The sequence below is a fragment of the Zosterops lateralis genome (assembly GCF_965231275.1).
Source record: "Zosterops lateralis genome assembly, chromosome: 2".
Lineage (NCBI taxonomy): Eukaryota > Metazoa > Chordata > Aves > Passeriformes > Zosteropidae > Zosterops > Zosterops lateralis.
In genome coordinates, this window is record NC_139763.1 from 38468668 (window position 1) to 38490581 (window position 21914).

The 21914-nt window shown below is 37.3% G+C and overlaps 1 protein-coding gene across 1 annotated transcript; it reads right to left on the reverse strand.

The window, feature by feature from the left end:
- Positions 1-4223: 4223 nt before the first annotated feature.
- On the reverse strand, positions 4224-20509 carry LOC310921410 (protein-lysine methyltransferase METTL21E-like). The gene is given in 6 exon segments (XM_083881541.1): positions 4224-5911; positions 5913-6307; positions 7208-7325; positions 9810-9967; positions 18782-18863; positions 20272-20509. Coding segments are annotated over 6 exon segments (831 nt in total). The 5' UTR covers positions 20329-20509; the 3' UTR covers positions 4224-5890.
- Between the last annotated feature and the right edge of the window lie 1405 nt (positions 20510-21914).

Below are 21914 nucleotides of genomic sequence, written 5' to 3' on the forward strand. Positions count from 1 at the left end.
CAAAAGTACCAAAAGGTTAACTAATATTCAGGAGAAACTTCCTCAATGATGTTTGGTCTACCCCGTCATGTGGAAAGCCAAGAAAACTCTGCAAAAAAAAAATAGTATGTATAAAAAGGAATATATTCTGACTGAGCTAAAATGGAAAAAAGAAGTAACACCCAAAAAGTGGAAGTATGGATAGGCTACCAAGGAGGAATAAGAGCCATTGCTCAAGCAGGCAGTGCAGGAGTTTGGAAAGCTAAGGCTGGATAAGACGATATGGATGTGAAGGGTTTTACACATGAACAGCAGAAGAAAGACAACAGAAAATATTACTTTACTGCTGAGTGGGATAGGGTATGAAAAGGGATGTGACAAAGGCTGAGCTAATCCATTCCTTGGTCTTTACTGGCAAGGCCAGCTCTCAGGATTTCTGTATTTTCCTGTTTAGAGACAGAAATTAGTGAAAGCAGTAGACATAGGGACAACCAAGCTGCGGTCCACCTAAGCCCTCTGGGCTCACAGAAATCCATAGGACAAGTCAGTGTCTTGAGGTTGCCAGGGAGGCAAGCTGATGTCATTGTAAGAGTGCTATCAACTCTGAAAGATGACAATCAGAGGCAGCTCCAAGTCTCTTATGACAAAAGGAAATATTATCCATATTCAAAAAGAACTAGAGAGAGGCTCAAGAAGACCACAGTCCAGTTTGCATCATCCCATCTCCAGGAAGGCTATGCAAAAACCCTCCTGGAAGACACTTCCAAGCACATATGTTTGCAAACAACCAATACAAATTTGCTAAGGACTTGAACAAACTAAATCTTTCTATGACTGTTCCTGTGGATAAGCAGAGCACAGTGCTTTTTCTTCCATCACTTTACCACATTTTTTTCCTATAGAGGCTTTGTAGTTCAGTTATGGAGATGAAGATGGATGAATGGTTAAAAACTAAATAGGCCTTTACACTCAAAGCTAGTGAACAAAAAAAAAAGCCCAAGGAAGCAGTCTGTAGGAGTGATGCAGGTGAGGTCGTGTGGAGACTGATGTCATTAATTTCCATCAGTGACATGGCAATGGACTATATAAACTGAAATTAAATGCTACCAAGACACCAAACAGGGGAAGGGCAGAGCTGCTTCTCAGAGGGACTTTGGCAGATGGAAGACATAAGCCAATAAAATCCACATGAGATCCAACAGAGTAATAGGAGGCAAAAAAGCCACAGGCTTTAACTCATGCCAACTCATGAGTTGACAACCTAGAGGCCGCATCTGCAGAAGAGGAAGTGGATGTCCTGATGGAACAAAATGCTGTAGTCTTGCTGTTGATGCAAGTTAACTGCACTGGCAAGAGTGTGGCCAGCTGATCATTCAAAGTGATCATTACCCTTCTATGTGGCATAATGGTGCCCTATCTGAAGGACTTTGTCAGCTTGTGGAGTCATAGTAATAGAAATCTTAAACTGAAGAGAATGCAGGGAAAGACTGAAAGGGTTAAGGGGCAGGAGGAAGCAAAAGGCTAAAAGTACGAGATTTCTTCAGCCTGAGTGGTGGATCTCATAGCTGTCTTCTGCTACATAACAAGAGGGTTATAGAGATGTGGCCACAGGTGAATTGCAAAATGACAATAGACAGATGTCCAGTTGGAGCAAGAGAAATTCCAGTTGCATTTGTGAGGTGGGGAGGAGGAAATTAACAAGCTGCTCAGATGTATTGTGGAATCTTCTTTCTTCTACATTTTCATGTACAACTGGAGAAACTGAGCAACCTGTTCAAACTTTGAATATGGCCTACATGTGAGCAGAAGTTAGGACTAGATAGCCTTCAGAGGTGCTGTCCAATCTGAACGATTCTGAAATTCCAGACTATCCAATACAGTCTGTGAATTGTGTGCTTGGATGGCTTAACTATGCAAAAGGAAAAACTGTTATTTTATTCTGGCCTATTGCTGAGTGCTTACAGTTTTAGGGTGTTTATAATTTATCTAGAGTAGCACAAAAGTATTTGTTTTAATGCAATACAATAATGAAATTAATTTACTTTTTTTTTTTTTTTCGTAACATAAATAAATTCAAACAAGGTGGAGCACAGGAAATGCTATTTTTATTGTGAAAGAACTTTGGACTTTCGCCTGTGAGTGAGGTTTAAATCCTTTGACATTTAGCTCAGTTTCCTCTTTGCTTTACACCTGTGCAACATTTCCCCGAAGTCACAGATCTATTATAAGAATGAACATGTCAATTTCTTAATTACACCCATGGAGCAATGACATCTTGACAGCTTCTTTTTTTCTTTGTCACTGCACTTATCTTGAGGTCACCTCAAGGTTACCAGTGCAGCAGCAGTGGCTGAATAGGGAAAAGTCCTGCACCATTCAGGTCTCCTGAGTTCAGAGGATGTTAGCTGGACTGGTGACTTCCAAATCCATTTAGGTTTCAAGGTCCTGGGTTGTTTGGTAAATGTACTATTTCTTCAGATGACTGAGTCGCCTGTGCTGACATACTCAATGTGGCTGGCATCAAAGATCCATTCATGAGGACTCAGGTGGTATTCTTTGGTCTTTTTTGCTCACCTAGCAGTGACTAGTGCTTGTATAATGGCAAATATAAGTTGCTTATCATTCAACTGTCATTTGAGCCAAGGGTAGTTATTTGGGTATTTTTAGCAGTTGCATTTCTTCAGTTGGGGCTCCATTACTGCTTCTAAATGAAAATGAAGTTTGCACAGTAGATCTGTACTATAATTTGATTTTATTTTTTTTTCCTAAATTTTCAGCAGGTACAGCTTTTTCTTACAGGTGTTATAAGAGGTAAAAGCCCAAGTGGGTGGGTGTAATAATGCAAAAATCCCAAATGACTCAGAGCTACAAAACTGAAATTCAGCAAGAGAGAGACAAAACCACAATATGACCATATGGAAGCTCTACAGTGTTGAAAATGTTTATTTCTTTAATTCTGAGAGGGGAAAGGCAGAGGTTTTTAAAAAAACTTTGATGAAAATATAAAATAAGCAGCAAAGTAAATTAATGTAATAATTCTACATACACTTTTTACAAAAAGAAGCCTTCCTGAAAATATTAGCACCTGAAAAACATATTGCTTATGGAAAATTTAGCAAATATCATCAAGTTACTTAAATATACTGCTGCTGTTAGGTTGAAACACATAAAACCCAAGGAATGGATTGACCCTATACCATACATCCAAATTTATCTCTTACATTAGTTTGATTACCATAACACCCTATAAGAGACTATAAAAGCCTACCAGTATAGGCAGATTCTCTGGCATTCTTTAAAAGTAGGGCTCTTTCACCCACAAATTTAACTGACCTTCTTTCCCCCTGCCTTTCAGAAGCTACAGCTACAAATGTCATCTGTATTAGCAATATAATGCACTGAATGACAGTTTGATCCTTTATCTGTGCTATTAGAATAAAGAATAAGTGGTTATTAAAATTATGACTGACTTTAGGTGTCAGTAATACTTGATATTTATGTGAGACTTATTCTCCAATAGTAGAAATAAACTCCACAGGCAAATGCCAAATACAAGCTCACCCTCCACCGGTCATGGCTAATAACCTGCCCATCACACCAGAGGACAAAAGGTGGCTGCACAATAGAGCAGCCAGTCACTAGAGATTTCCCAGGAAGCTTCACACAGCAGTGCTAGGCAGACTTGTGAGAAAGAGAGCCAATGTTACATTTCAGTACATACTAACAAGCTGTTGGGCCTAAAGTGCTGAATCCTGACACCATTTGACAAACACATCTCCTGTTGAATTCAGCAGAAGCTCAGCAGGGGTCAGTCTATGGCTCAAACAGGAGGGATAGTCAGCAGGACAGCTATTTAAAAGTGATCACACTTAACCACTTTCTAGTAGTCTTCTTCTTTAGCCTTCATCATTTTGGAGTTCACAAGGTCATTTCACTAATTATAGTGTCAATCCTTTTACCCATGAAACATTTGTAGACTGAGATGCTCTTTCCAATACAGGGATTATGGTTACAATGGCAGTATATTTGATGATTGCAAGCAAGTTAAGAGGAAGGAAGCAGGGAGAGGAAATCAAGCAATGGCAGAGACCCCTGTTTTTCTCTTTATTCACTTATAGTGAACTCTTTTTATTACATGATATGGAAAAAAAATCCAAATATTTCCATTCTGCAGTTACAGCTGTAATTATCTAAGGGCATATGCATAGTAACATCTGTAAGGAGGGGTAATACTCCCTGTCAGCTGGTATAGAGTCTAATTTTCTAGCTACACTGATTGATGCAATAAAGAATTCTAGCTCTATCTACAAAGTTTGTCACAGGAAATTTCCTGATGAGAATTAGATTTTTCTCTAATAACCTCCATGCCAAAATCTCACATGTGATTTCTCAGCAGGAGAGGTAAAAAAATTTTCTTTCTTTCTTTTCATTTTGCTTCTGGGCTAGGCTAAGATATGGTACTTATTGCTTTAGTTTTATCCTAGGGTGACCCTTTGTGTTTCACTAGGATATCCAGTTCCCACTGGAAAAGTTTGGCAGATCAGCCTCTCCTCTCTGCAACACTTTAACACCAGGCACCAATGTTCAGCTGAGACAAAAAGTACATTCCACATCGTATTTACCATAGCTCTGCCCCAGACTTCTGCCAGAGTAAATAAGTAACATGCATCTGCCATGATCAAAGATAATATGTTCAGGAAGTTAACAATAAAAATAAAAATAAAAATCTCCTTGAGAAAATACAAACAGGAGCTAAAAAGATAAATACCGACAGTCCCCAGAACCTCCACATTACTAGGGCAGTTGCCTTCTAGAGTAGAGGTGATAAAGATCTCTTCTCTAACCTGAAAGAGACTTGAAGGCCTCAAAATCAACTACAAACAGAATCAGAATATACGGTGTGTGGAAAGAATGATTTTATTAATCTCCCCAAAAGAAAACTCTTGGATACATGACTGAAAACAGAATCGTGCAGTACTGAGTGGCTAGGAGGAAAGCATTTTGTTTGCCCATACTAAAAAAACAAACAAGTATCAAAGTCTATCCATGCCTCAGCCACAGCATGACAGGCTGGTTTAGTTTTCTGCCATCAGCAGCCAGCAGTCCAAAGCTCCTCTCTTGATGGTCACTGTCTTTTTTTCCATTGTTGCTCTCTCAGGTTCAGATAACCATCTATTTTTGGAGAAGCGGACCTTCAGACCAAGAATTAAAAGTATTTATAAAGGGCAGCTGGTGATATGTTGTACTTCTAATACAAGACCTTTGTTCAAACAACAAAACATTTAACTCCTTCTTGCCTCATGTGAATGGCTGTGTGTAGAAGAACCCCTAAATCTAAATAAAAAATGAAAACATAATCATTACATTAAGAGTAACTAATATATTCTATCTCTTTATCACAAAAGTGTGTTTTCCAGGTGGTGAGATTTTTTCAGCTGATTTAATGTCCTACTCAGAATATTCAAAGGAAGGATTAACATGATAGTGAGAATGGGGAAATACCAGATTTAACACCAAAACTTTTAAATACAAAGGTTCACAGTCTAAAGCTTTAAATAATTGTTTGAACTTATAAGAGACTGTTCAAAGCTGTAATTGAAAACTTTTGGAAATGTTCATTATATGACCCATAACAATAATGGTAAGACTTGTAAAAGTTATTAGAGTTTTCAGCTTAGCACTTAAAAGTCAAAACAAAGTCACAGATCTATCTCTTCTGTGTATAACACTATTGGCAAATTGAATTTAGGAGTTTATAGGAATGCACTAGGAATTTGTTGATTTGTTTTACCTATCTCTAGAAATGTCATTCATGTGAGTGTCAGCAGCTACAAAAATAGAAATTATTACAGAGAGAAAAAGCTGCAGAACAGCTGAAACTGTCACCTCCCTGTAACTTTCTTTTAGACCCTCAGTTGGGAAGGTCTGGCTTTCATCCTGCCTTTCCTCATTGCTTTATACAAGGCTATGTTCAAACTGGGAAAATTAGAAATCATCTCTAAGTCAAACAGTGTCTGAAATCTGTCCACAAATCTGTTCTCATTCTCCAACCTAAATTTCATGGCCCACAGAATAACAGTATCATTATTGCACAAGTGATCAAAAGTTTGGAGGAGTTCATCCAGGAATGGATGGTGGTAAACTACATCAGCAGCCATAATGTAGTCAAAGTTACAGGAAGACTTAGGAAAGTTCTTTTCCAGATCAATTCCCCAAGACAGCTCCTTTACACAAGGCTGATGCTTGCATTTCTGCTTTGTGTTTTGGAGAACATTGTGCTGAAGATTTCCCAGTAGTTCTGGCAAATCTGTGGCAGTCACAAAGGCACCTGTGACACAGAGAAAACAGATATAATATTTAAATATACATCAAGATTTGAGTAAAAGCCCATTCACAAAAGCCACTGCACAAGGAAGTGGTTTTATCAGGTAACTCTCACTGAAGGCAATTTAAAAATGTAGATGCTCCAAATAACTCTTAGACATTGTGCTTAGAACAAATACTTGCTTCCTCATAGTTCTACTGTACAGATTGCCATCTAAATGCAGCTGGTGGGGAGAAATCAGATACTTACTGTTTCTTGGTAACACATTGGTTGAAAGTACAGTGGCTGACTAGGGAATTGATGAATATAAATTGCTGAATCCAAGAAGTCAGCATGAGCTTTAAGCATTACCTCAAGTTCTTCCCTTCTCACATAAGAAGCTTTCTCAGACTACCAAAAGCTAAAGTTCTGTTAAAATGCAGAACCCACTGACCTGGATTACTCTTGAAGATGAATAGGGTGCCATGAGAGAAAACACAACAATGTCTGTAGCAGAAAGATCAAGTTGCTGAAAGAAAATACTGAAACACAAATGGATAGAAGGTGACCTGGCATCCAAGAGCTGTTTGGTCAAAGGAAGGGAATGCACTGGCCATACCTACATCTGGCTCAATCTATTTGCCACTCACATCCTGTGAAGCCATTAATTTCTTATTTTGATCCCCAGTTTAACACAGTTAATGACAAAATATCTAGTGGGACCTCCTTTATAGTATCAATACAATCCCAGAAAAAAAAAAACACTAAAGCATGTTTCCAAACATTCATTTTAGAATTTACTGGTTCTTGTTCTTGGAAGCTTTCAAACAATGGTCTCCTAGAAGAATCAAGCCACATCCTTTTTTCTCCACTATTTATCTGAGAGGTGTTTCCAAGAGCATAAGAAAAATATCACATACTCACCCAACAAGCTGGCTACTATGGAGACCAAGCCAGTTCCAGCTCCAATTTCAATCACATTTTTGTCAACCAAATTGTATTGTTTAGAGTTAGTTTCCAAAAAATAACACAGAACAAGAGCCTGTAGGGGAGGAAATCCATGAACATCTGAACAAATTAATGAAATAAATCCCTTTATTAAATATGAATTGTCATTTAAAAGCATGCAAAAAATGTTGTCTGTTCAAATGAGCAATATTCATTCAAATACTATCCCTAAAGGGCCACAATTCATTATGATCTTTGGGCTCTACAGGTCACAAAATAAATGCTACAACATGCCTCTATATAGGTCTGTGAATTATTACAGCCAGAAGGAACAACTGCAATTAGATTATCTACACATGACATGAGTTTTAAAATTCTAGTCACCAATTCCTGCTTATAACTGGACTTCTGGTTGAGATAAAATGTGTCTTTCACAAAAACATATTAATATAAAGACTGTTTCTGAGAGAAAATCCACAACAACCAATTAAGTTCTTCCAATAGTCAATAATTTCTGACAATAATTAATTACTGTTAGGGTTCAAAAGGGACAAATACATTTACCACCTTTTCTTCTGGTTCAGTTTGTCTGCAGTTTCTATTTTCTTACCTTGTTAAGCTTAGCAAACTTTCATAGTAAATGTAGCCACAAAGAGCATCTGCAACAGACTCCTTACACATGTATATATAAACTGATACAGAATCAGTTAATCTTAAAGTGGTTAAGAATCTTCTAAGCTTTTCTGCCCTGTCTCACACTGACCAGTGAGTTTTAGTTTACTGGTGAAATAGAAATGGATAATTTTATTTCTCTCATAAAGATAGTTTCCATATTTTCTTCTATATTTTTCTTACACTTTGATAGTTATGTAGTCTCCATTGACAAATAGGATGGTTGCCACATCCTCTCACAATACAGATGACCATATGGAAAGGAAGTTATTAGGGGCTTGCTCTGGCACAGCAAAATTAGTTTTGCTTTTAACTAATTAATAATGAGAAGGAAAGGAACAGGAGGACTGCTGACCCAATTGTTAACATGCTAGAAATTCAAACAAAGATTTTGTTTTCTACCTCTTAATTCAGAGCACAGAAGAGAAGGTAATGCAAACTTACATATATCACTTAATCAACCACACTTGGATATAGAAATCATTCTGTGAGAACTAGAAATAATTAAAGTCAGGTTCCTAAACACTGGGTCTGATATTTGACATTATATTGACATTATATCTGACCTTATATTAGGATTTCCTCCTAGTACATTAATTCCTTTAATTCCTTCCCTCAGGGTTCTGCCATATTCTGTTGTAGAAACTGGCTGGCATAATCAAAGTTTCTGAGGGTTAAATCAGGAAAACTTTGAAATCTGCATTCCTTTCCATGAAACATGCAAAAATTTTACTTTCCTTAAAGTTTCTGCACTCTCAACAAATTTGGCTGACATTTTTCAGAAGATTTCAAGTACAGCTAGATGGAAATGGAAGGGAGAACATTAAGAGACAGAGATCAAAGGATTGTCTTCCTTCCACAACAAAACTAGTTAAGCACTTCCAGATTTAAAAAAAAAAAAAATGTTTCTCAGTGAAGTCCGTGATATTGTGCAAATAATTGGTAGTCAGCCAAACTTTCCATAATGACATGCACTGAGGTCACTAAAACATATAGTACAGATGATTGCTCCAGGTCTCCTAAAACCAGGAATATCATTTGGACTTCAAAACAGATTACTAGGACAACTATCCTCAGCTGAACTATGGTCATACTTCCAAAAAACAGTATGATCCAAGTAGGCTGAGGCAGCTGGGAAAGAAATAGAGCATCCTGGGTCTCTCCTATAGGGACACGAATTTCATCGTGCATTGTGGCACCTCCCTGGACATTTCTTTCAATCTTAATTATTTCAAAACAGTAAGTTTGCTGCATCTGTACAAAACAGTAAGTTTTGTACAGATTCAAAACTTGAAGAAGACTCCTTGTACGGTGAATGTGTTGATGGTTCTTAAATGAAGAGCCAAGGACAGTGGTTCTCTCCAATTAGATTTCTAGCTCTTTAAGAAGCTGAAAGCTCCAGCTGAACATTTTCCCATGCCTATGTATTAACAAGGTAAATTAGTTCCTTACATGAGTAGGTTGAATAGCTTCTATGAGTGCTAACACCTTGTGAGCTCGTACCACAGTTGTTTCCGCAACCTGGATCTGCCTGCTACACAGCCATCTGTATTTATAAAATGTACAGAAATGCAATCATCATAAATCTGCCATATTTCTTTCAAAATATGCTTATAATTGACTAATAGGATAAAAAGCTACTGGCAAGCGAGGAGGGGACACAAGATCATACACCTTTTGTTATTGGGGCACACACAAGAAATACCAAGTAAGCTTTGAGAAACATGAATCCACACAAAACAAGGTTAAATTCAGGTTTGGGATTTGCAGAACAGAGACAGAGGAGCATAGAATTATTTCTCTGGGTTTATAACATATTAAAAGTATATTTGTTATACAAAACAAATTTTTAAATACTGGACAACTTCAAAAATGAAAAATAACAATACTACAAAAGATACTGTACCGATGGCCAGACGACTGCCCCGTAACAATCAGTGGCTTCTGTAATTCTTATCTCATGGCCGGCAAAATGAAAGCCTTCCCAGGCCTTATAAGCTATAAGATCAGGGAAAAAACGCCTCCCCATGATTTCTGCAACTATCTGATTATCTTCTTTTTCCCCTGGAAGCAAAAGTATAAATGGTCGAAGAGGTTGAGTGCACTGATAATGAAACTACCAATTCATATTGAAAAGCTGATTTGGAAGCAAGAATATGAATTACATCTGTGAATAAAATACATTTCACCATTAATGGTTAGCATGGTACACAGCAATTCTCCTGAATTCTAATTGAAATTTTCAGTGTGTGACTAAATAACTTCTTTTGTGTTTTGCTGAAGCAGCCAAGTTCATAAAAAGTAAAGAAGGGCAATGTTAGCATACATTGTTTCGCATTTCAGCAACCGAAAGGAAATTTTTAAACTTCTTTTTTCCTCTTCAAGAACAGCTGCCCTAGTACAGACATTCACAGTCTTATGCACCTGGATTTTTCATTATTCTTCATATCCTTTTACTGTTCACTTTCCCTGTATTATGGTTCTTTTTAACAGTAAACAAAAGGAGACAGAATATAATTTATAAGTCTGTCACAAAACTTGTGAAACAGATCCTAGCAACACGAATTATGACAGACAGGAGTGAAAGAACTCATGTTGTCAGGAAAGCTTATCCACCCACTCCAACAGAGCCCTGTCAGAGGGATTCTTTCCAGTTGGCTTGATATCCTGAATGCCATCCCTGTTGCTAAGCAATGACTATTTATGATAGCTAACAAAATTGTGGATAACTGTTCTAAACAGAAGAGGATTCACTCCCTTTTAGCAGAATACCAAGCTAGCTTCAGTTTTACCATTATCACACAAAACTGCACCACAATGTCAGAAAAAAATATGTAAGTGAAGCTGTCTAGAGAATTTTCTTAGCAAAGTCTAGATTCATTCCAATTTTTCACAGGAATTTTGCTTTCATTGCCAACTGTGATCTGTTGGCAAACCAATGAGAGAAAAGCCTGTTTACAAGCTACACCTTAGAGAAAGCAAGCTAGAGATTTAGCTAACTTGGTTACTGTCTTGTCCAAAGAAGAGTTTCTGTATCAAGCCTGCAGCTCCCATCAAAATCAGGTATATTAATTTTTGGATCTGCTGCCTGTTGAAAATGAAACCATTTATGCTTTCGTCAACATAAAACATTTTGCTCTACTGAAGATTCTTCACATTTTCTTCCCCCTCAGATTATTGGAGTCACAGGACACACAGTATTTTTATTGTGGTAACTTATGGACAAGGACTCCCTTCCTTGTGATACAAGGCCCAAGGGACAAAAGCAGGGTGAACAAAGAAAAAGATGATACCAAACAAAAAGACATCAGGAAGTTACTCAGGCTCATTGGCCAATGCCTTTAGCTTGTAACTCAAATTTCAGCATCACAGGAAAATAGAGAATAGCAACAAACAAGGAAGAAAAACCAAAAATGTTTTATTTTGATATGTTGACACTATGACACAAAAAACCAACAAAAACTGACTAACCAACCATAGTAGTTGTAGAATTTATTGCAGGGGAGGTGAACCCTAATCATGGGATACAGGTAAATTAAAAATAATACCATACACATACCATTGGAAAAATAAAGTTTTCATAAATTTTATAAATGTAACTAAAATAAAATGCTCAACATTGAAATTATGGTATTTTAAGATGTTGTAAAACAAGCAGTATGTGTCAGCCTCTTCAAGCCTCTAAAGTTAAGCTGGGAGAAAACACATGCATCACTGTGCCTGTAATCAGGGAGCTCTTGACAAACATGAGCTAAGTGCCAGGGAAATGCTGCTTCAGGGCAAAATTAATCTTCCTCTTATGAAAGAAATAATAAAAAGCTGTCTTATTACACATATCATAAGTGTATTTAATAGATCATCCTGTTTCCAAGCATGCCAGATATAGCCTGCTTTTAATCTTCTATTGCTTAGAGCAGTCTGATCTTGTTCTGTGATCATTACTAGCTGTGGAAGTAAAAGCTATTCTTTCTATTACCTTTCAATTACAACCATTTTTCTTGATTCTTCCTCCCTTGACATCTGTTTTGGATCCAATTTTGCTGAGAAGCTGGTAACTTATTAGGTCTTAACTGATAAAACTCCTGTGAGAAGATCTATAAAACTTTAGCAGTATTACAGCTGCCCCTCTAGCACTCAATAAACATTTCCCATCTATTCCCTACAGGATCAGCAAACTTTCTACTTCAGGTTTGCATAGCGCCTACATAAACAGAGTTTGTAAGCCACTGCTCTCTTCCTGAGCACTGTCTGCACCCCTGAAAGAAGAATTCCAGATCTGTTCATCAATAACACCACTTGAATTTTTGCCCATCTTATTTTTTGACAATCTTCCAGGTGGCTTATCTGGAGAAGGTTACTTTTTTTTTTTTTTTTTTTTTTTTTTTTTTTTTTTTTTTTTTTTTTTTTCCTACTTTTAAGAAAACACTACTATTGTGAAGACTCAAAAACTATCTGTTTCATCAGAGATATTATATGTTAGACAAGGCCCAAAGGAGAAACTTTATCAGAACCAGGATGCTAATGATCCTGACAAAGAGCGCTGAAAAAATAAGGAGTGTAGCATTTTAGGTTCACTTATTTCACACAAGTTTCCCTTTAAACAACAAAAACACTCCTCTGCTGCTTTTTATCTTTCAGAACAACTTCTTGTGGGAGTGTACAAAAAGAAATAAGTTAATTTTTCTGCCCTCTAAGCAGTGAGAATAGAAAAATAAAGAACTAACAGGAAATCTTTCAAGTGATGCAAAAACTATTGGTAAAAGTAAGTAAAATCCAAGTGAGATTAACTCTTTTAATACCTGAAAATATTAAGAAAATTCTGCTGGTACTTTGATCATACTAGTTCCTTGATAACAGGTGTAAAAAGCTGAAAGGCGGATATTCTCCTGGAAGTCTTTACCTCTGTGTTAGTGAATATTCTCTTGTTCAGAAAAAAAGTCCTGAAATTATGAGTCAATGAATGGACTCTAATGACATTTTAAGACAAAAAGAGATGGCTTTTCAGTAGAACAGGGTAGGATAAGAGAAGAGGAGGCTTGACTGACCTGGCTCTCAATTCTTGTAAGAATGGAAGTGCATAATGGGCATTTCCAGCAATACTACTGGAGCACAGATACTGAACCATTAGAATGAAAAGGTCTGCCAGGATTGGCTCCTCCCTTCTTCACAGAACCAGAAGACAAACACACAGGTTGTGTTTGACCAGATGGGTTTGCCCTTACTCCTTTTCTGTGATGTGGAAAAGCGTGGAAATGGTGTACACACAGAACTCTTTTCTTCAGCCTATTCACCTATTTGCATAAGAAGACACAGAAACCACTGGAGCTTCTAGTGCCAGAACCTTATTTACAGTAAGATGAGCCAGTTTGATCCTGTCGGGATAACGTGGAAATTGAGATAATTTTTCTTAGTGAAACAGAGCAAACTCCTTTATCTCGAACTTGTGTACAAAAAGCTACCATCTATAGATGCCTCAAATTCTTCAAGACTATCTTCAAGTTTCTTAAGAGTTTTTGCCTAATAGGTTAATTACTTGCAGTGTTCTTTTGATTATTTTAGATAAAGCATTGTTTATTGTAGAAGTCTAACATCTTTGGAGCATGTTCCATGAGCTCCCATGATTTTACATTAATATCAGGACCAAGGAAAAACCTCGTGTGCTGTTGACACATCTTGCGCTGAATCAACTACGTCAAATGAGTGTAAACATCATTGTCAAAGGCAAAGCAGTGGAAATGCGAACAAAGTTTTCCAAACAGACATACTAATCATGTGGAAGACTGGAGTTGTGAAGTCAGGGGCAGGTTAGTTAGAGAAATGCGTGTCAAGCTGCAAAATCTTATGTAGGGAACCAGAGGATTTTGCTGACTCATTCACATGTCATGTTAAACAAATGTTAAAATCTAATATGTTAGAACAAAACCTAAAGAAAGAAAATTATGTGAGTTCTGCTAAAAGAAAGATGGAGAAGACCTTCAAGTAGGGAAGGGAAGGTAGAAGGAAAATAACAGGAAATAAACCATGTCAAAATAGAACAAATTGCAAACTGCAGCCTCTTTTCCTACAAAAATGAAGGCAATTTTTATGTGGCACAATTTTGCTGAGAATGAGTAGAAGTATTACCTGTTTAGAAATGAGCTACGTGATCAGCTATTTACACCACTTGTCACATAAAATCACGCCTGGAAGTATACAGCTGTATCAGAAATGGTAAATTAAAAATTCAGTTTGGTGTCTTCCATCAATTAAAATCATATGTTAAATCCCTCACTACATCCCTAGTGATGCTTCCTATAATATTGTATTCTCCACTGAATGGAAAGAGAGCAGAGACAGACACTGTAAAACAGCATTTAGAATGCAGAAAATGCAGCAAAGACAAAGGGACTAAATCAAAATTATATTTTTAAAAAGTTACCACATCTAGATACCTGAACTAAAACATAGCTAAAAAACTAAAAGGACCCTTCCACCATGAAAGCTGTGAAGAATATACTAGCACTCAATATCTGTATTTTCAGACTTATTCACAAAAAACACAAATAGTAATAAAACATACTCCAAGTACTTTGCTAGTGGATTAGAAGAAGCATTCATTCAGAAAAAAATATTTTCAATCACTGATTCATGGGAACAGTCTATAGGGAAGAAAAATACATATTAGTCTCTTCTGAGTGTTGGTCTGACTCTGCTTAGTCTCAGGAGGTCAAATGGTGTCACAGCCCAATGTCATAAGGAAATAAGATCCAGTCATCTTCTGCTTCTCTCCTGCTTTGATGCTTTCTCCAACTGGCAAAAGGCATGAAATTCAAGACTTCAGCATGAACTTGACCTGACAAAGTTCAGCCCTACAGGAACATATTCTCCCATCATCAGAAGTAGTATACTCTCACCTGTAGAGTTTAGGTTTAAAGTTTATCACTTAGACTTGTCCTTACAAGTATTTTAATACCATGCATCAACAGCTGTGAAGACAGTTCCTCTATGACTTCTCAGCAATTGCCCCCTCAAAGGAGGACTACTTGTGCTGATACTATTTATCGAGTAACCCTAGAGAGTTTCCAAGAGATTCCAAGAATTCATAATATCCAGGACTCTGCAGATCACTCCCCACTCTGGACACATAGGAGTGGAGTCATCCAAATATTAAAAATATTCCTTATAGCTATCTATATATCCCAAAGTCAAGAGGATACCCGCAAAAAGATGTAAGGGAACAAACCTGCTTCCAGTTCTGTGACTGTAAGAGATGACTGAAGAAGGGTTACATTACTCCACTGATAGAAATCATCCAAAGGTATCCCAATAAATCCATACAGCTATTTCTAATGGCTTACACCAATTTTATCCTAAAACTACATAAAGGTCACAGTAATAAAGGACTCTGGGGTCTTAGAATTTTTACTGAGCTACTGACATGTCAGGACCAGGGCCCTAGTCCTACAAGCACTACAGATGGCTCAGTGGAAACATACACAATCCTGAATCACAACATAGTCCCTAAATTTCAGGCAGCATCACTTTAGTATCTTTATGTCATTCCACTTACTTCTGTTTTATTCTGTTCAGCCTAAGAGCCCTTACAGGAAGGTGTTAGGAGGGAAAGCTAATCACGCTCTTGACTTCACAGAAGTCAGATGTAACCTACACCTTTCTAAGAATATAAACCAAAGTACCATTCCAGTATGTCTAAAGTGCACAGTTAATTTTTCCATACTTCATCCCTACCTACAAAAAGGGATATCATCACGTAAGTGTAGGCATTCCACTACAGTCATTACAAGTTCAGCCTGCTGAAGTGATGGCCATGAAGGCATGTATTATATCAATTAATCTGAGATATCGTGTCAGGGTAACAAAATGCTTGAAACTTTATACCTTGAAATGCAGAAATACAAAACTGCCACCCACAGGCAGCCTCTTCTCAGCCAAGAGACAAGATGCACTTAGCCCAGAGCATGAGGACACAAGAACAGGAGAAGGGTTTGCTCACAGTATCCAGTCTATGTATTTACTCAGGCTTGGTAAATAGAGAGGTGTGTTTTCAATTTCAAATTTACACCACTGATACCCCAGCACTATCCAAGTCAAAGATCATCTAAAAACCATTAAAAGGCTGAAAATAGAAGTACTGTAGTCATTTTATCTCATGAACACATAATGAATCCAACTTTGCCAAGTACTTCCCTTGTTACTTCATCGTGTTTGTCATTGAAAACATCTCCAAGTCTAGGCTCAGAAGCTATTTAATTTCTAAAAATAACTAAATTATTTCCTTTTGACTACAAAGCAGACTCTGTTCTTAAATTAGATGGTCTAATATACATTACAAAAGGCAGCTAACTTCCTGACAAATAGGAAGAGACCCAAAAATATTCTGTCAGTATTCACCTACTAACAATTCTGGATTTCTAAAATATTCCTTTGCATAAAGGACCTGAAAGTAATCTAACAACACCAACCCATGCAGTCATACCACTTTTCTCATGTGGCAGTTGAGATACATTATTTATTGTCAAAATGCAGTTACTGAAAAGGCTAAAGAAGTGAAAATAAGAAAGATAGGCACATGGCTGAAAGGGCAGAATAAGTCACAGACTTCCCTAGAAAGGTAATGTATGGTTTAATTATTTGAGTGTTGCCTCCGACTTCTGTTCTTTCCATACACAAGACGTTTTAACTTGAGCTTAGAAATGTCTTAAGCAAAGATAGTGTGTCTACTTACTGAGGGAAGAGAAAGAGAACAGAGAAATGTTAAATTAATGAGGTAGGCCATCAGGAAACCAGGATTGCAAGAACCGTGCTAGAAGGATAACAAACAAGGAAAAGTCCAGCTATAAATTGGGCACTCAGATGTGAAGAGGCAGACTTGGGGTCCATACTCATGTCCCAGGATGTTTTTCACATTTTACAACAGTCTTTGAAGTCAGTGAAAAAGTGTGAGTGTGGAAGAGAATGAGAGAGATAAGAAGTGTCTTTAGAAGTAACCCAGGAAATATGAATGAGATGTTACATCACTGCCTCTTCCAAGCTGAATTATCTTAAATTCTAAGTTAGAGGGTTAGGATGCTTTTCACTTGGCACCATTCCAAGTATGTCCCATTTAAGGCACCTCTCTGGACTCCACCAAGATGCTTGAAATGACGGCAGGAATTGCCACCAATTAGGACATCTGTCAGGCAGGGCAAGTAGAAGGAGTGTGTCCCTTCTAAAATGTCAGGAGTTACAAGAGGTTACTAGGTCAGCATTTTCTCAGATATTTATGGATTAAAAACTGAGCCGTGGCCAAGTGAAGTGAGACGATGGACTGTCAAGGACAAGTACACCTTGCAAACTTGTCCCTCTCCTTTTGTCTCAGAGATAAAATTATTCTGGGGTGAATTTACATAATGCAACTAGGGTAATTTAGTATCCCAAGAAATTAAGACAGGAGTAGTAACATCTGGTCTCAGAAACATTTAGCCAGGGAGAGTTAAAGCTAATACAAGAAATTATGTAGGAAAGAAAGAGAGACATCTAATAATGCAGGTGTGAAGAACTGATTGATTAAAGCCACAAAAGGAATGATCAGACTGGGTGAGGATTGACCTGTAAACTGAGAACTAGTAGTAATGGGAATCATGAACAAAAAATAAGGAGTTTTATACTGGAGAATGTATGAGAAGTAAATTAATAAGCAAAGGGGAAGGCACTAGATATAAAGAGCTCAGATTGTGAGGGTGGTACAACACTGGAAGAGGTTGCTCAGAGAAACTGTGGATGCTCCGCCCACACCCACTCCATGGGAGTATTCAAGGCCAGGTTTGAGCAACCTGGTCTAGTGGAAGGTATCCTTGCCCATGGCAGGGAGTTTAGAACTAGATGGCCTTTAAGGCCCTTTCCAACCCAAACCATTTTTTGAGTCTATGATCCTATGACTGAAACTTGCAAAGAAACTGAATTGAAATAAGAAACCTGAGAAACAGATACTGAGCAGGTGAAAAAATGAAATAAGAATGGGGAAAGCAGCAGAGAAAAGGGATGAGATCAAGGAAGGCACAGGCTCCGAGTAACTGAGCTGGCAAATCTCCATGCATCAGGATCAGCACCCTTCCACCTCCAGAACCTGGCACAGAATTTAAGAAGTCTGTAAAAGTCTGTAAAAGTCTGTAAAATCTGTAAAGATATCCAATTTTCCATTAATGTCTCCTCATTCTCTTAGGCTAGTGTTTATAGACATGGAAGAAAACTACCTGGCTCTACACAGACCACAACTCAGCTGAGATTTAAAAAAAAAAAATTATGAAAAATAAAATAATTTTTCAAATCTCATCCTTTTGCACTCAGCTGTAGAACACAACTAGACCCTATCACAAAACATATTAATTTGTCCTAATACATTGCCTACTCCTGGTAGCCACTAAAAAGGGGTCTATTTATGAAGCTTTAGAATCCTCAAAGATAGGCAGCCATGAAAGTACTTAACAGGAAACAATGGCTACAGCCCCTTAACATATTTGAAGGTAGGGTCTGAGGCTGTCTGGTCAGAAATCAAACTTGTAATAACCAATTCTCTTAACTGATAGCCTGCAAACAAACCTCTCTGAAAAGCTCAATCATAGTCACAGCTTCATCCTGTGGAACCAGACACAGATAAGTAGCTGTAGGACAGATGCCAGGAAACTGCCAGGACAAGAGTATGCAGTTGAAATACCATGTGCATTGCTAGCACACTACAACAGGGCTATCTGCTGCATTTTCTGTACAAGTGCCATAAACACAGTTCTCCAGAAAAGAAATTTAGAAGATAGCTCAACATTAACAAGACATTTTGTTCATTATATTTAATAATATTCTTAAGTGTAACAAGGAAACAAAGTAAGATAAGAAACATTTTACCTTCTTGTCTTTCAAATTCTCTGACCCATTGATTTTGAAGATGATTATCCTGTGATGTCAAATCCATACTATGCCACAAGCCCTAGGACAGAGAAACACAAGTCTGTCTCAATAAAATTACTTTATTTCTTCTTTCACACATAACCTACATTTTTAAAAAATTACATGTATTATGCTGCAATTTACTTCTATTGATAATAAAAACACGAAGACACATAAGTATCAATATTCAAGGCATAAAAGTACAAGGCAAGGATTCAAGGCATACTAGTACAGCAAACTAGTTCAACTGTTATATTCTCAACAAAAGAACAGATTTAAAAAAGAAAAAAAAATCCAAGAAAGTGAAAAAAAAAGCTTTGATTAATGTTTAGGACTATTTTATGAAATTTTAAAATTAGAATCAATTAAAATCAGGTTTGGTAGGCTAATAAAGGATTGAAAGGTAGAAACAAATTCCTGAAAGAGAAGAAAAATTGCACCAATATGACCTAATCTTGTTTGAATTAATTGGCTTGGAAGGGAAGAGAACAATCTAATAGTAAAAGCTGCACATGAAAATAAGGGAGCAGGATCTACAAATAACAAGCTGAACAGAAACCATATGTGCCTATATGAACAGACGAAGAACATGCTGGAGAAAAAAGTAGTAGGAAAAGTGGGACAGAGGACAATACAACTTTCAGCTGTCTGCAAAAAAAGTGGAAAGAAAACCAATAGTCTCCAATCCTGGATATTTACAATCAGAAAGAACAGTGAGTTCACAGAAAAAAAAAAAACAAACAAAACACAAAAAACCAACCAGCCAATACCAACAAAAGAAAAAAACAACCACCACACAGTGCTTTGATAATTTTTGATACTTTCAAACGATTTTTAAATGTCCACTCTTACGTGAAAATTTGTCTGATTTTTGCCTGGATGGTTACAGGCAGCATACAGTTAATAATCTACAGGATGTCTAAATACCCAATAGGGATGCAGTTAAATAAGGCAATGACTAAAAGAGTATCTCTCTACAGTAAGACCAAAAAATAAAAAGAAAGAAAAAAAGAAAGGACAATTAAAATAAAAATGTATTCTGAATATCAAATCATCCTCACAGTGCAAAGTCTTAGGCAGGTTTTTCTCTCAAAACTTCAGGATAAAGAGGACAGTATGGAACAGCCCTCTCCTATTTGAGAGGATGCACTTTCCTCTCTTGACTTCACACTACAAAAGGCACACAGCTTTAACTTTACTACTACAATACCAGCAGCCATTATCCTGTTTGAAGGAGAAAATTACTTAGGGGCTTTCTACATGTCACCATAGCAAACAGAACAAAAATATTATTATATTTTATGTTTATACATGAAGTTAGCAATATCAACATCATTAGATAGGCAAGAGGAAAAAGACTCAGTGGGATTCAAAGTCTTTTTATGCATCTTCAGAATAACAAGTAGCATAAGAAACTACAGGCATATTAAGCAGAAATTGTTACATACATTCATCAACTGGTTGTCTACATCAGAAGTATTTAAAACAACAAATTTTCTTTCCATTAGAAGACAAAATAAAGGGTAAAATCACCCTACAGGGCAAAGCCTTTGTATTTTGTAGTTCTCTAAATTTTTTTGTAATTCCAAAAATATCCTGAGGTGCACTGAACTACACAGCAACTTAAAGTAGTCCCAAATGTGCAATCAGCAACAAAACAGTGCAGAACAGCTCAGTTACACTGTTTAAAGTGAATGATACAAACTAATTTAGCCTAAAAGACAGAGACAAGTGTAACACCACTGGCATCCACCACATTTCGGTCAATGTTACCTGAATCTCTCTCAGCTTTCCAAAGATGGTGCTCCAGCAGCGAAGTCCTTATCTCGCCAGTGGCTTTCCCCGCAGACAGCCGCAGGCAAATGCGTGTTCCGCAGCCTGTGTCACACGTTGCCAACATCCCCACACCGGCAGCAATCACAAATCCTGACAGCTGCAGCCCGAGCACAAAGAGGGCACCACACAGCCCTTACGTAAGGGAGCAATTTTGTAACAGCAGCAGCAAGAGGCATCCGCTCAAGGGAGCTCCAACCACAAAGTAACCAACTTGGGAGTACTGTTTACAAAATAAATAGTGGCAGGCTGTGAGCAACTCCGCGCTGTTACTGAAAAGCAACCGAAGAGCACAGAGTCATTCTTCGGAGCCAAAAGGGTCTTCAGGAGAAAAATTTACAAGGGGCAGGGGTGCTTCTGCAGCTGCAGTATAAGAATGCATGCTCCCGTTGGACAGCAGAAATGTAACAAGGCAGGCAACCCCCAAAATCCTAGCTCCACAACACAGCTGTCATCCTGCATAAATAAAAACATACCACTCCTCCATAGCCAAGATGTCCATTCCCTCAACAGATTGCAAACACTGTCGGGGGGCCAAATACAGGTATCTAAGACTTCTCTTCTTTAGACTGTAATCAATTCAGGATATCAGCCATCTCTCACTTTACACATTTTTTAGAAAAATTAGACTTCAACCTCAACTGGGTTTTCTAGGTGTTATCGAAAAATAATAAATTATTGTACCAAAATACTAAACAAGCCCTAAGCTAGAGTCTCTGTACTATAGTTAGCAGAAGAAATTAAAGAGAGCTCTTCTACATTTCTAAACAACTCACCACAACCTGATACACACTTTGAAAGTAAAATTCAATAATGCTAATAAGTGATTTATAAAATAGTGCTGTAAACTGTCTGGACAGACTGAGAATTTGCTTAAAATGTTACAGTCTTTTGGAAAAGTAGTATTGAAAGGGTTGATTTTTGCCCAGTATAAACCATACATGAAGTATTAGACCCCCTGCAATTTTAAGGGCCAAATCCACCCAGTTTACCTCAGCCCCTCACCCATTTAGGGGAGGATAATGTCTCATACAAAACTTTAACGTATGGACCTGGATTTGAAATAATGAAACAATGAGAAATGCATTACAAATATCAAATGAGAACATTAAAAAAAAAAAAAAAAAAAAAAAAGGACTAAAATTTAACAAAAGAACACAAATAAGATGGGTAGAATTCTGTGCTTTTCTTCCTTAATACTCAGGAGCTGGAAATAAATTCTACAGTCAGAGAAGAGAGGCATATGAGAAATCTGAGT